The sequence below is a fragment of the Suncus etruscus genome, chromosome 15 (genome assembly GCF_024139225.1).
Source record: "Suncus etruscus isolate mSunEtr1 chromosome 15, mSunEtr1.pri.cur, whole genome shotgun sequence".
In the NCBI taxonomy this organism is placed as follows: domain Eukaryota; kingdom Metazoa; phylum Chordata; class Mammalia; order Eulipotyphla; family Soricidae; genus Suncus; species Suncus etruscus.
The window spans coordinates 51,680,052-51,695,119 of record NC_064862.1 but is presented as its reverse complement, the minus strand read 5'-3'; the positions used below and the strand labels follow the sequence as shown (position 1 = coordinate 51,695,119).

At 43.4% G+C, this 15,068-nt stretch overlaps 1 protein-coding gene and 1 pseudogene across 1 annotated transcript; both read right to left on the bottom strand.

The window, feature by feature from the left end:
- Positions 1–4,132: 4,132 nt before the first annotated feature.
- LOC126030909 (COP9 signalosome complex subunit 4-like) lies at positions 4,133–6,085 on the bottom strand (annotated as a pseudogene).
- Positions 6,086–8,205: 2,120 nt separating this feature from the next.
- Positions 8,206–13,180, bottom strand: MSS51 (MSS51 mitochondrial translational activator). Its single transcript, XM_049789175.1, has 6 exons — positions 12,978–13,180; positions 11,483–11,638; positions 10,821–10,945; positions 9,895–10,461; positions 8,977–9,070; positions 8,206–8,518 (listed from the first exon to the last, which is right to left on the bottom strand). Exons 1-6 carry the CDS (start codon positions 13,178–13,180, stop codon positions 8,296–8,298), a joined length of 1,368 nt encoding a protein of 455 aa, XP_049645132.1. The 3' UTR covers positions 8,206–8,295.
- Positions 13,181–15,068: the final 1,888 nt, after the last annotated feature.

The window sequence follows — 15,068 nt, the reverse complement described above, 5'->3', positions numbered from 1 at the left end:
CCCCCGAGCCTGCCAGCAGCGATTTCTGAGTGTAGAGCCAGGAGTAACCCCTGAGCGCTGCTGGGTGTGACGCCTCAAAAAAGAATAAAAACAAAAAAAATGTGAAGAAATTAAGACATTTCCTCAAAGAAGAAATACAGATGGCCAAAAAGCACATGAAAAAAGGTTCCAAGGCTGGTTCGAGTGCAGCGGTGTTTACAATTAATTGATCACAGCCAGTTACAGATTTCTTTGTTCCTTTTCCACTCCCACTGCCTCACTTGACTAGCCTTAAAAAAAAAAATAAGGGGCTGGAGAGATAGCATGGACTTAAGGCGTTTGCCTTTCATGCAGGAGGTCATCAGTTTGAATCTCGGCATCCCATATGGTCCCCCGTGCTTGTCAGGAGCAATTTCTGAGCTTGGAGCCAGAAATAATCCCTGAGCACTGCCGGGTGTGACCCCAAACCCACAAAAATAAATAAATAAATAAATAAATAAAAATAAGAAAAAATGTTCCACGTCACTATCATAATCATAATAAGGGAGATGCAAATCAAAACAACAATGAGGTACCATCTCATGCCACAGAGATTGGCACACATCAGAAAGAACAAGAACAACCTGTGCTGGTGTGGATGTGGAGAGAAAGGAATTCTCATTCACTGCTGGTGAGAATGCTGTCTAGCCCAGCCTTTCTGGCAAACAGTATACATATTCCTTAAAAAACTTGACATTGAGTTCCCATATGATCCAGCAATACTACTCCTAAGGATATACCACAAAAACACAATACAATAATGCCCTCTGCACTCTTATGTTCATAGCAGTGCTATTTACAATAGCCCCAAATCTGGAAACAACCCAGATGAGTGGCTAAACAATGAGTGACTAAAGAAACTGTGGTACATCTACACAATGGAATACTATGCAGTTGTTAGAAAACATAAAGTCACAAAATTTGCCTATACATGGATAGATATGGAGACTATAATGTTGAATAAAATAAGTAAGGGGGAGAGAGATAAACACTGAACAGTCTCACTCATCTGTGGGATTTAAGAAAAAGAAAAGACAGCAGAGTAATAATACCCAGAGTCAATAGAGATGAGGGCTGGAAGGACCAGTCATGATATGAAGCTTACCACAAAGAGTGTTAAGTATAGTTAGAGAAATAACTATATTAACAACTACCATGACAATGATAGAGAGATATACAATACCTGCCTGTTTCAAAGACAGGCAGGGGACGGGGAGGAGGGAAACCAGAGACATTGGTGGTGGGAGAGTTGTACTAGTGAAGGGATATATGCATTTTATGACTATAATCCAATTCTGAACAAGTTTGTAACCATGGTGCTTAATTAAGCTATTTTCATAAAAAAAAGTTTTGGGGCCTGGTGGTGCTCAAAGGCTACTCCTGGCAAGCTTGGGGGACCATATGGGATGCTTAGGATGAAACCCTGGTTGGCTGCATGTACAGCCCTCCCCACTGTGCTATCGCTCTGTGCTATCCTCCAGGCATATTTTTGATGGCTCGATCTTCATTTTCCTTCTTTCATCTTTCAAGTCATTAAGCTCAAAGAAGCTTTCTCAAAAACAAACAAAGGGGCCAGAGTGACAGCACAGCAGGGAGGGTGTTTGCCTTGCATGTGGCCAACCCATATTCAATCCCCAGCAACCTATATGGTCTCCTGAGCCTGCCAGGAGTAACCCTTGAGCACTACTGAGTATGGTCCCCCCAACCCCCCCCCAAAAAAAGCAAAATATATTTTGTGACTAAACATAACAAGCTTGTGCGCAAACACATCGAGTTTTCTCAGATCTTCATTACTGCTCCTGAGAAGGTTTCTCGCTACATTTCCTCACTCAAATGTCCAACCAGGCACCCAGAGGGATTCCCTGTATCATAGCACTGGTGGCTACTGCTGCCGCCAGCACTTGTACTGGCCATTCGCACTCAAGATCCCGTATAATTTTCTTTATAAAGCTTAGAAGCATCTGAATTTTTTGGTTCTTACACATATTCTTGAAAGTAAGAATAGCTCCAAAATCTAGTAATGTTCAATAAATATTTGATTGACTGTAGTAAGAGTCTCACAGGTGAAACCAACTATTTAATCTGATGATGCACTAAGTAAACACATTCAGTTCCAAAGCTAGAGGACAAACTGGTTCAGAGAGATGCTGAGATGAGATAGACTAGAATCTGTGAAGAACTTTCCTATGGATTTTTTGGGAGGCTTTTTGGGCCACACCCGGTGGCACTCAGGGGTTACTCCTGGCTCTGTGCTCAGAAATCACTTCTGAAAGGCTTGGGGGACCATATGGGATGCCGGGAATTGAACTGGGGTCCGTTCAGGGTAGGCCGTGTGCAAGGCAAACACCCTATTGCTGTGCTATCTCTTCGGCCCTCTTTCTTAGAGATTTTCAATGTGGTTTTGAAAGTCTAGTTTTCTTCACTTCCTATATAGCTTTGTATTTATAATATATTTGAGAAAATATATTGTAGTGTCTTTGAGTATGCTAATCTGATTAAATCATAATTACTTTAAGGAAAGAAACTCTTTTTTTGTTTTGTTTTTGGGCCACACCCGGCGATGCTCAGGGGTTACTCCTGGCTGTCTGCTCAGAAATAGCTTCTGGCAGGCACGGGGGACCATATGGGACACCGGGATTCGAACCAACCACCTTTGGTTCTGGATAGGCTGCTTGCAAGGCAAACGCCGCTGTGCTATCTCTCTGGGCCCAGGAAAGAAACTCTTTCAGCATCCTACAGAGGTCACCTTCCTTGTCACTCTTACTTGTGACAGCTAGAAATTATTTCCATTGTTCCATCTCTGCTATCATGTCAGGTAATAGCTGCATTATCTTGTGTGGACTGTAATAATGGTGTCCAGTAGGGTTTTCATTTGTTATCAAATCTGATTACTGGACAAAGTTCAAACTGGTGCTGTTCATCAAATTCATACTAAGTACAAGGAGTTTTATTTACTTAGTAAATATTTTTCTGTATTTTTTTTTTTTTTTTGGTTTTTGGGTCACACCCAGCAGCGCTCAGGGGTTGCTCCTCCTGGCTTTATGCACAGAAATCACTCCTGGCAGGCTCGGGGTATCATAAGGGATGCCACAATTTAAACCACCATCCTTCTGCATGCAAGGCAAACAAATGCCTTAACCTCCAAGCTATCTTTCCAACTCTCTTTCTGCATTTTTGAAGGTTACACATTTTTGGCAATAGCTTTACTGAGATACAATTTATCCCAGAAAGGATACAATTTGGTGATTTGTAACATAGTAAAAAAAACTATGTCAATACTATTTTAAGATACTGATATCACTCCTGCAAGAAAGTCTATCTTTTGTCTGTCATTCTCAAATCCTTAATCCCTATCTTTCCATAAATCTATTTTGTTTCAGAGATTTGCCTATTCTATTTCAAACAAATATTACATATGAGCTCTGTGACAGATATTTAAGACGTACACAGATGAACATGGTTTCAAGGTTAATCCATGTTGTAGCATGAAGTAGTTGATTTTTTTCTTAAGAGTTCATATGTATAACATGTATAATATATACATATATATATATATGTTTTGGGGCACACCTGGCAGTACTCAGGGGTTATTATTTCTGGCTCTATGCCCAGGGGACCATATGAGATGCTGGGAATTGAAAATAGTTTGGCTGTAAACAAGGCAAATGCCCTCCCCACTGTGCTATGGCTCCAGCCCCAGGGCCCAATATTTAATACACTGTAATTCCTATACAATTACTCAGGCTCCTTCCCACAGTTGGAGAAGCAAAAAGCACTTAAATTTTACATGACTACAACATCACAAATTCCTAACTTCTAGCCACAGGTATTTCACTTACTCAGGTTAAAGAAAAAGCTTTCAAAACATGAGTTCGTCTGCTACACGAAGAACATGAATATACTGGGAACTATATATTTTTAAATGCCATACTTCTTGCTCTACTAATGTCTTCTTTAAATAAAATACAGCAGAAAAGAGCTTGAAATTTTAAGTTCACGATGTAAATACTTCCAAAGTATTTCAAAGAGTGAAATTAACTTGGACAACATGGAGAAAGATGTGGTCACACACAAGTTCTGCAAGGATTCACTGAGCCATCTAGGCTTCCCTGGCTTATGCTGTCCATTCTGGTGCTGTCTGACTGATTTTCTCCAAAAAATTATTCACTTGAAAAAAAAAAGTGATTGAATTTGTATGTCCCATGTTGGCAGGGCTTCTCGTGTGTGTGTGTGTGTGTGTGTGTGTGTGTGTGTGTGTGTTGGCTTTTGGGTCACACCTGGCAACGCTCAGGAGTTACTCCTGGCTTTATGCTCAGAAATTGCTCCTGGCAAGTTCGAGGGACCATATGGGATGCTGGGATTCGAACCACCGTCCTTCTGCATTTAAGGCAAATACCCTACCTCCATGCTATCTGACTCCACTTCTCTTGTTTTAAAACGTACTGTTCCATCAATTTGATTAATGAATCCATTCATCTGTCCTTCTGTTATCATTTGTGATGCTATCTTTTCTGCCTTTGCTGCAGGGATTTCCAGAAGAGCTCCAAGTTCTTCACAGGTAATATTATTATATAATTTTATTGCAGATAGCAAATTGAGTTCAATAATAGCTCTGGACAAAATGCTAGAACTATCAGCTGTAGTTGCTTTTTGGTGAGGCATGGCAGCAAATTCTTTTTTTTTGTTTTTGGATCACACCCAGCAGAGCTCAGGGGTTACTCCTGGCTTCATGCACAGAAATCGCTCCTGGCAGGCTCGGGGGACCATATGGGACACCGAGATTTGAACCAATGACCTTCTGCATGAAAGACAAACGCCTTACCTCCATGTTATCTCTCCGGCCCTGGCAGCAAATTCTTGAAGTTGATTTCCTCTGATGATCCTATTCCTATTTTTTCTAGAATCCAATAAGCAGCAAGTTGTTGACACCTTTCATCCTTGAAAGAGTAGCAAGCATCCAAGAATATTGCTGTCTTGCTGATGCTAAGATAATACAATGCAAAGCATGTTTTTTTTTTTTTTTTTTTTTTTGGTTTTTGGGCCACACCCGGTAACGCTCAGGGGATACTCCTGGCTATGCGCTCAGAAGTCGCTCCTGGCTTGGGGGACCATATAGGACACCGGGGGATCGAACCGCAGTCCGTCTCCTAGGCTAGCGCAGGTAAGGCAGGCACCTTACCTCCAGCGCCACCGCCCGGCCCCGCAAAGCATGTTTTAAGGCCTCTAGTCTTTCACTTTCATGAACTATTGTCTTGTAAGAAAGCTCATTGCATCTTTTTTTTTTTTTTGTGTGTGTGTTTGTTTTCGGGCCACACCCATTTGATGCTCAGGGGTTACTCCTGGCTAAGTGCTCAGAAATTGCCCCTGGCTTGGGGGGAACCATATGAGATGCCGGGGATCGAACCTCGGTCCTTCCTTGGCTAGCAAGGCAGACACCTTACCTCTAGAGCCCCGCTCATAGTATCTTTGTGCAGCTTCAATGAATTTTCTTCTATAATCAAGAACATGTGCACAACATACCTTATAATGTATCTATAACTGTTCATTGGTTGATTCATCCTGAAGCAACAATACTCGATTTATATAAGCCTCTTTGCCTCCAGGTATAGCCTAGCAATTTTCAGGTAAGTTTCCAATTTATAACCTACACTGTACTGTTTTTGTATTGTTACCAATGGAATTCCCATCAATACTTGGGCTGCATTTCTCCAGTCTTCTTCCTTTTCATCTATGGATGCAAGATGCTGTCTAGTGGAAGCAACCTGCTCCTCAAATGAAATGATTTTGGGCTGAAGCTTTTCCAAAGTGAAATGATAAATTTCTTTGGCTGTGCTATCAGGAAGGTTAGGGAGCTGTGCGCAGAATCAGTCAGCCACTGTTGATAGATCACAAGGCTGACATTCTCATTTACCATTGCTTCCATAAAAGCTTTCGAAGCTTCTAGTTGTTCTGCCCCAGATAACTGAATGGCTTTTTTCAAGATCTGATGATACTTGCTTGCCATATCTTTATGAGAGCTGCTGGAATTCACAAGCTGGGCCAAATCCTTTCTCACGGTCGCCGCCATCTTTCTTCCAGCTCTGATTTGCCCCCATTTGCTGTTCTAAAGCTCTAAGAGGCTTTTACAGATCCTGCCTATTAGCACTCTGATGTAGAGTAGCATGAAATTCTTCCACACTTCTTATTCCACATTATACTTTGTATGCAGATTATCTATCATATATTACTTCTCTCTACTATTTCCTCCTAGGCTAAAGATAAGGACTGTGCTTTTGGCCTGGGAATATAGCTTAGTGATAAATAGCAGAAGACAAGCTTGTATGAGGATCTGGGTAAAATTTCCAGCAACCTGAGGAAGAGGAGAGAGGAGAGAGAAGAGAAGGGGTGGGGGAGAGAGAAAGAGAAAGAAAGAAGAAAGCATATATACTTTTTTTTTTACCTTTCATCTTCCCAATGCCCAATGATAGCCCCTGCACATAGTATGTACTAATGAGATGCTTCAATTGTATATGTGAGCTGATACATTACTCATACTAGAGGGGCAATGTTCATGTGAGGGTGGTGAGGTGACTCACTGCTAAAAATGTGGGTCTCCCAAGTCTGAGGCCTGGGTGGAAATCCCAGCACAGTCAAAGAGCATAAGTAAGTGTAATTATATGATGTGAAAGCAGAAGTTTGAGGAGGAGGGAGAACTCAGGAGCTTGCAGGAAAAAGATTAGGGCATACTCTGATCTGGAGGGAGTTGTGTGTTAGAGTGGTATGTAAGAAGATGATGGCATAAGATGGGCTGTGGCCAACCTGAAAGACCCATAGTGAGGACTAATGTCAAGTTCTCCTTTGGCAAAGGCAAATCTGCAATGTTGAGGTATCTTGAGGATAGTGAAATAAAATAAAATAAAACGAGTGACTTGAAGAAGCTGTAAGATAATTTTTTATTTATTTATTTATTTATTTTAATTATGAGAAGAATGATGCAAAGAAAGAGGACAAGGTAAAGTTACATGGAAGGACAATCACCAATAAACAGAGTTCTCAGAAGAAATCCCCTTGCTAACACCTTAATTTTGAACATAAAGTCAAGGGACATTAAGAAGAAATAAAACAGAACCCATGTACAATTACTTTGTCCCTCAAGTCTCCAGATATACATTATAACATTTCTTAGTGGTACACAAAGCAATTTAAAGCCATGCTGTAAGATAATTTTACTGCAGTAGAGATCAGGCTACAAATAATTCTGATAGATTCAAGTAGAGCAGATATATTCTGGGACACACAGGTATCAAAACTGGTGCCAGGGATGTGACTCTGTGGTAGAATGAATGATGTCCTGAGTTTAATCCAGCGAACTAAAAAGGAAAAAATATTACAATTCAGTACTTGGGAAAAAAGTGGCTCTAGGGTCAGATGAGAGAACATCTGTCAAGAGAACAAATAAAACATATGCATTTATAAAAAAAAAAAAAAGAGAGAGAGAATATGCCACTTTTCTGATTTCTAAGTTTTGTTTGGGGGTCATACCCCATGATGCTCAGGGCTTATTCCTGGACCTTCACTTAGGAATCATTCCAGGCAGTGCTTGGGGTCCATCTCGGATGCTGAGGATCAGATTCAGACCAGCCACGTACAAGGCAAGTGCTCTACCTGCTGTATTATCTCTCCAAACCCTGGTGTGTCATTTATGTACCACTTGAAATCATTAACACCATTTAATTTTTTTAGTCCAAATTTCTGAATAACAATAAACTTTTTCAGAATAAGAGGCCATTCTTTTCCTCATGGTATTGGAGGGTTCACGTAAAAAGTGTCATTTTCTTTGGACAGAAGAAAGTGTTAGGCATTGTTGGTTCTCAAAGATTAGTACCAGTACCTCTTGTCACATGTGAAATCTAGATTATTTTTCAAGAAGTTACTTGTGGCAGATCTCTGAGAAATGAGGCATAACTGGGTTGAGCAATAGAGCAGCAGGCAGGGAGTTTGTCTCACACATGATCCCCAGCATCCCATAGTCACCCAAACCTGACAGGAGTAATTCCTGAGCGCAAAGCCAGAAATAACCCCTAAGTGCCATCGGGTGTGGCCCAAAAACCAAAGACAAAAAGAAATGAGTCACAGCAATGAGGAGCTTCCATTCAGCTTAGATCTTGCCCAAGAAAAGTGACTAAGGTTCAGGATGGCATGGTGGGGTTCAAAGCTGGCAACAATCTGGGCCCACCGTGGTGACTTCCTCCAAATCTCTCCATTTCTGTACACCCAATTCAGATCCAGCTCAGAGAATCAGGCACAACCACCATCTACTTCCTCTATTGATGGAGGCTGCTCTGATTGGCAGGAGCGACCCCGAAAGGTTATGTAGTAGGCGCTGCAGTACACTGGCTGCTGGTTGGGTCTGGAATAGACCTGTTCAGGTTTGAGGGAAGCGAAAGGGTTTGCTCCACTGGCCATGATGTGTACATCCAGGTCCACTAGAATCTGCAAAGAGGCTGCCAGTTCTTGACAGCTGAGGAGACAGAGAAGAAAAACAGTTCTACTGCTTTGAAAGAGACAGGGAGAGAGAAATACTCCCAATTCCATCAAAGGATCATCAGACATCACTAAGGACTGGGTGAAGCAAGGCTCTCATCAAATGTCTATTCATCGAGTTAGCAAAGTTCTCAGAGAATGAGAAAGTCAAGCAGAGGAAAGAGGAAAATCTTTCCCAGAAGGCTGAGGATGACGCAAAGCAGAAATAATCTTGTCTGGAGTGGTAGTGATAGCACAGTGGGGAGGGAATTTGCCTTGCATGTGGCCCCCTGAGCCTGCCAGAACTGATTTCTGAGCACAGAGTCAGCGGTAAGCCCTGAGAGCTGCCAGGAGCTACCCCAAAACAACAATAATATAAATAACAACAAATTAAATAAGCTTGTCTATGTTAGGAGAGATGGGAGTGGGGGCACAAGAGCTAGAGAGAAACCAAACCTGTAGACAGTCATCATTGTAGGGACCTTGTAATCCCGGAGCAGGAGGAGGGTAGGCAGCCAGGCCTTTAGGAGGTCCGGAGTAGCATGGAAACCTGCAGAACAAATTGGATTGAAAACAGGGAGGGCCAAGGCTCAAGTGAACCCTAAACAAGAGCCTTCTGTTTATCTGGTTGTTAAGGCCACACCTGGCAATGCTCAGGGGTTGCTCCTGAACTCAGGAATCCTGATGGTACTTGGGGGACCATATGGGATGCCACGATTGACCTTGGATTGGCTCTCTCTCTAGCACTAAGCAATACACCCACCTCTCACTTTGCTCAACCTCAGTGTTCACATATTTATTTTTATTTGTTTTTTGGGGCCCTACCCAGCTATGCTCAGGGCTGACTCCTGGCAGTTCTGAGGGGACCCTACGGGATGCTGGAGATTGAACCTGAGTGGGCCATGTGCAAAGCAAGTGCCCTCTAGCTTTTCTATTTCTTTAGCTCCCTCTAGTGCTCATTTAACACCTTAATCCATTCCAGGTTCTTGGATGAAAAATCCTATATCCAGGGAGAACACAAATGGTCAATTAGCTTTTCCTCTCTCTCTTTTCTTTCTTTTCTTTTCTTTTTTTTTTTTTTTTTTTTTGGCTTTTGGGCCACACCCGGCGGTGCTCAGGGGTTACTCCTGGCTGTCTGCTCAGAAATAGCTCCTGGCAGGCACGGGGAACCATATGGGACACCGGGATTCGAACCAACCACCTTTGGTCCTGGATCGGCTGCTTGCAAGGCAAACACCTCTGAGCTATCTCTCTGGGCCCTCCTCTCCCTCTTTTCAAACTTTGCCCCAGATGACCAAAGAAACAGGGCTCCAAAGAGAGAACCCATGAATCAGAAAGGGGAATCCCAAAGACATCATACTGCAGTGCCCTTACCTGGGTGAAAGGCCACCACCAAATCTGGATAGGCCACTCGCCCAGTGTCCACCTGCTCCTCCCAGAAGTCATGGTACAGGCCCCTGTGACTAATCAGCTGAACCGTTCCAGGCTCCACAGGAGACACTGAGGTGCCCTGTGAGAAGCCAACAGCCACGTCTACACCCACCATGACCACACGGATGCCAAGGTGTCCAGGAAACATGTATCCCAGTTCATTATAGTCCCCTGGGCGTGTGAGAAATGTCTCAGCATGGGAAGCGCCAACCACATGCATGGTGCTGCCCCCAGCCTTTCTGACATCAATCCCGAAGATCTGCAGCCCCAGGCCCAGGGTCAAGGGCCGGGACAGGGCATCTGTCAGGAGCCGCTTCATCGAGGCCTGGAGAGCCTGCGGGTCTGGCCTCGGCCGATCTACACTGGCCCACAGGTTAGTCATGGCACGGCTCCTGAGCACAGCATCCAATGTGGCATCAAGCTGCAGACCCCGCATAGAAAACCAGGCATCCCAGTCCTGCACGGCTTCACCCAGACATGGCCATGGATCCGAGGGCAGGACAAAATTTCCTGAGGAACAGGAGAAACAAGTAAGTTACTCTCTCCCTCCTTGGCTTCAAAAGGCCTTCATGCTCCCTCTCCAAACCAGTGACCCATCTGCTTCCCTGCCACATATTGTATTTTTCTTTTCTTTTCTTCCTTTTGTTTTTTGGGCCATATCTGAAGGTACTCAGGGCTTAATTTTTGGTAGGCCCGGGGGACAGTATGAGATGCCAGGATCAAACCTAAGTTGGCCGCATGCAAGGCAAACACTCTCCCCATTGTGCTGTTGCTCTGGCCCCCAGATTTGTTTTTCTTCATGAAAACACCCTTTCATATTTTTTTTCATGCTAGTAGAAGCCCAGTCCCCCAGTAGATCCTCAGTCCACCTGTGACCAGAAGCCATTCCATGACACGATCTACAGCCACGAGTCTCAGCACCGGACAAACTCTCCTGTGCACTGGCCAGTCTGACCTCTGGCACTCTAGGCCACAATAGTAGACATTTCTGCACCTGAGGAAACAGGCCCAAGAAATGGGGTTTATGTATCCTCAAAGTGACTACGGGATATATAGGAAGGAATCTGATGGGCCCATACCTACACCAATCACTGGTATGAAGAGATGGAAGGAGGGATGATAGTGCATGTTTGGAGACTATTTATTGGCAGAGGAGGCTGGCAGGACTAGCAAGCAATGCCAAAGTTTTCTTAGGCTAGAGCGATGTCTTAAGTCACTAATTGAAACAAAGTTATTTTTACCAAAAATTGAAATACTAGGGGTTCATGGCAGCCCTCTTATCACAGGGATAGCTTCACCTCAACATCCCCAGGACAACACTGCTCTGACCTCCTTTTGAGTACTAGAAAGGGGGCATGAAAGGATTATACTGTTGTCTCTGTCCAACTTCCTTAAACACCAACATAAAGGGATCCAATTTTGTCCAAATTTTTCTGGGCCTGGACCACATGAAATGAGGAATAGGCTTTGAGGGAGCTATGGGGTGTGACCTCTAGAAAAGGATCACTTTGGGATGTTTTTGATTAGTCACCTAGAGCAGCGCCGAAGGACCTTAGAGTCTGAGAGGCCACTAGGGAGCACTGTGCAGTGAGCACAGAACCGAAACGTGTCCTCCATCTTCTGGAACATTTCTCGAGGGCACTGAAACCCGAAGCCTGGAGCTGGGCTACCCCCATCTATCACCAACCTGCAGAGAGAAACAGCTGAAAGGACAGCAATAGGAACAAGGCCTCTGACATCTCTCCTGAGTCCTGCCTTGCTTTTTACACAGCCTTACCAAATCTGGTATCTGGTCTTGTAATTTCTTACTCGACCACATTGCTTTATAGTTCTATCAGCCTGGCTTGAAGTCAGGATACGAAAATCTTTTGCTCTGTTTATCCATGGATGGATATGGAGGGTATTATGCTGAGTGAAATAAGTTAAGAGTGAGAGGGACAGACATAGAATAAATGCACTCATTTTTGGGATAAAAAAAAAAAAAGATAGTGTGGTAATAATATCCAGAGACAATAGAGACGAGGGCAAGGAGGACCAGTCCATGGGAGGAAGCTTTCTACAAAGAATGGAAAAGTGCAGTTAGGGCAGAGAAGGGAGCACTATAACAATGAGATTAGAAATGATCACTGCCCCATGTCCAGAGAGATAGCACAATGGTAGGGCATTTGCCTTGCAAGCAGCCGATCCAGGACGGACAGTGGTTCGAATCCTGGTGTCCCATAGGTCCCCTGTGCCTGCCAGGAGCGATTTCTGAGTGCAGAGTTAGGAGTAACCCCTGAGCAATACCAGGTGCGACCCAAAAACAAACAAAAAGCAAACAAACTGACAAAAAAAAAAAAAAGGAATTATCACTCCGGGGCCAAAATGATAACACAGCAGTAGGGCGTTTGCTACCTGAGACAGACCCAGGTTCGATTTCTGGCATCCCATATGGTCCTCCGAGCCTGCCAGGACTGATTTCTGAACTAAGAGCCAGAAATAACCCCTACGCATCACCAGGTGTGGCCCCAAAACAAAAACAACAACAAAAAAAATCACTCTGCACAAGAACTGAATGTTGAAAGGAGGGAAAGTGATAGGCATGACATACCTTCAGGAAAAATATTGTGAATCACAGTGTGTAAAAGGAAAAAAAGGGGGTGAGAGCAAGTGAGAGAGAGAGAGAGAGAGAGAGAGAGAGAGAGAGAGAGAGAGAGAGAGAGAGAGAGAGAGAGAGAGAGAGAGAGTCTGCCCCAGAGGGTAGGCAGGGGGAGGACAAGAGGGAAACTGGGTAAAGTGGTGGCCAGAAGTGCCCTGGTGAAGAGTGTTGGATGGACATTGTATGACTGAAACTCCATCATCAACAACTTTATAAGTGTGAAAAGAGAAAAAAAACTGTATGATGAATAATCTGTAACCTCAGTGTTTAAATAAAGTCATTAAAAAAAGAAAATTATTCACAGTAAATGTCCCCAGATCCCTCAAATGCTGTCCCCCTCATCCTTTCTGAGACTTCTTGCCACTCTCCCACAGAGCAAGTCACTTACTTGTATTCATCATAGCTTTTCATGTTCAGTTTCTGCAGGAGCAACTGGGACAGCCCAGGAACATTCTTCTCCAAGGAGAGGAAGCCCAGAGCATCAATGCTAGGCCCAGGTTCAGGGAGGCTCTGAGGCATGGGGGACGCAGCCACAGGACCCAGCAATGAAGGGTTTTTTCTGTGCCTTCGGCGTTGGGACCTGGGAGCCATTTTCTATCTACTAGCACCTGTGGACTAAACGTACAGCACACAGGGGAAAGAATCTTGCCAGATGGACACAGCTAATGTTTCTCCATACATCTGGCCATTCACTCTTCACTGCAGTCTCTCAAACTTGGGGAGCATGAAGATTTAGTTAGTATCTACTACTTGTAGATCAACATAGGCAGTTCTGTAAAGCAGAACAATAACATATATGAATGTAATAATACATATATGTATTATATAGGAGGTTCAATATGTGATATATATACATACATACATATATATATTTCTGAGTACAGAGCCAGGAGTAACCGCTGAGGGCTGCCAGGTATGGCCCAAAAACAAAACAAAAACAAACAAAACCAAAACAAAATGTATACTATTAGTCTATTAAAAAAATCAAGTTTTAAGGAAAAAGGAATAAAAGTTTTAGTAGTCAAAACATATCTTCTAAAAGAATACTCTTGCATGTATGTAGTCCTGGATTTAATCACTAAGATGGTGACAAAAACAATTATGCCAGAGAGGGAAGAAAGAGATAAGGCATCGGGAAGAGTGATAGCACAGCTGGGAGGGTACTTGCCTTGCATGCAGATAACTTGGGTTTGATCTCTGGCATCCCAAAGGGTTCCCTGAACCTACCAGGAGTGATTCCTGAGAGCAGAGCCAGGAGCAACCTCTGAGTGCCTTTGGGTATGGCCCAAAAACAAAAAAAAAAGAAACTGGGTATCAAAATAGAAGGGGGCCAGAGATGTGTCCAACATTATGTCTTGAATAAATGAGGCACTAAGTTTGATCTCAGGTGCCACAAAACAAGCATAAAAAATGTGCAAATCAATATCTGATATAAGATTAATATCCTGAATATGTAAAGTAAAACTTAACAACAAATAACCCTATTATTTATAAGAAAATGATGAGAAAATGACTTCAGTCCACATTTAAAAAAAAAAAAAAAGAAGAAATTGCGGGGCCAGAGAGATAGCACAGTGGTAGGGCGTTTGTCTTGCAAGCAGCTGATCCAGGATGGATCAGTGGTTCGAGTCCGGCATCCCACATGGTCCCCTGTGCCTGCAGGGAGCAATTTCTGAGCACAGAGCCAGGAGTAACTCGAGCACACTAGGTGTGACTCAAAAACCAAAAAAAAAAAAAAAAAATAGAAATTTCAATAAGCACATAAAAAGATGTTTAGACAGTATCAGTAAAGAAATGGCAATCAGGGCCGGAGAGATAGCATGGAGGTAAGGCGTTTGCCTTTCTTTTTTTTTTTTTTTTTTTTTTTTGGTGGTTTTTGGGTCACACCCGGCAGTGCTCAGGGATTATTCCTGGCTCCAGGCTCAGAAATTGTTCCTGGCAGGCACGGGGGACCATATGGGACGCCGGGATTCGAACCGATGACCTCCTGCATGAAAGGCAAACGCCTTACCTCCCATGCTATCTCTCCGGCCCCAGGCGTTTGCCTTTCATGCAGGAGGTCATCGGTTTGAATCCCGGCGCCCCATATGGTCCCCCGTGCCTACCAGGAGCAATTTCTGAGCCTGGAGCCAGGAAAAACCCCTGAGCACTGCCAGGTGTGACCCAAAAACCACACACACACACACACACAAAAAAAAAATAAATAAATAAATAAAAAGAAATGGCAATCAGGCTGGTCCTGATGGCAGTGGTTTATTAGAACTTATTAACATTAGTATCACAAAAGTTGGTGTATATCCCCCCACTGCTCAATTTGACTGGCTTTAAAAAACAAACAAAAAAAAATGGCAATCAACATACCACTGGATACCACTTTACAATCATTGATACGTCTTTTAACAACAGAAGAACCCCAAATCATAAAAGCTAGTAAGCACATGGAAAAATGGTAATTTCTGTGCAATAATGATGGGACTGC

Coding starts and splice junctions, on each gene's coding strand:
- MSS51 (XM_049789175.1), bottom strand. CDS start 13,180: ATGGCTCCCAGGTCCCAACGCCGAAGGCACAGAAAAAACCCTTCATTG. Junction 10,462..10,820: donor GGAATGGCTTCTGGTCACAG/GTGGACTGAGGA, acceptor CCTGTTCCTCAG/GAAATTTTGTCCTGCCCTCG. Junction 9,071..9,894: donor GGTGGTGGCCTTTCACCCAG/GTAAGGGCACTG, acceptor TTTGTTCTGCAG/GTTTCCATGCTACTCCGGAC.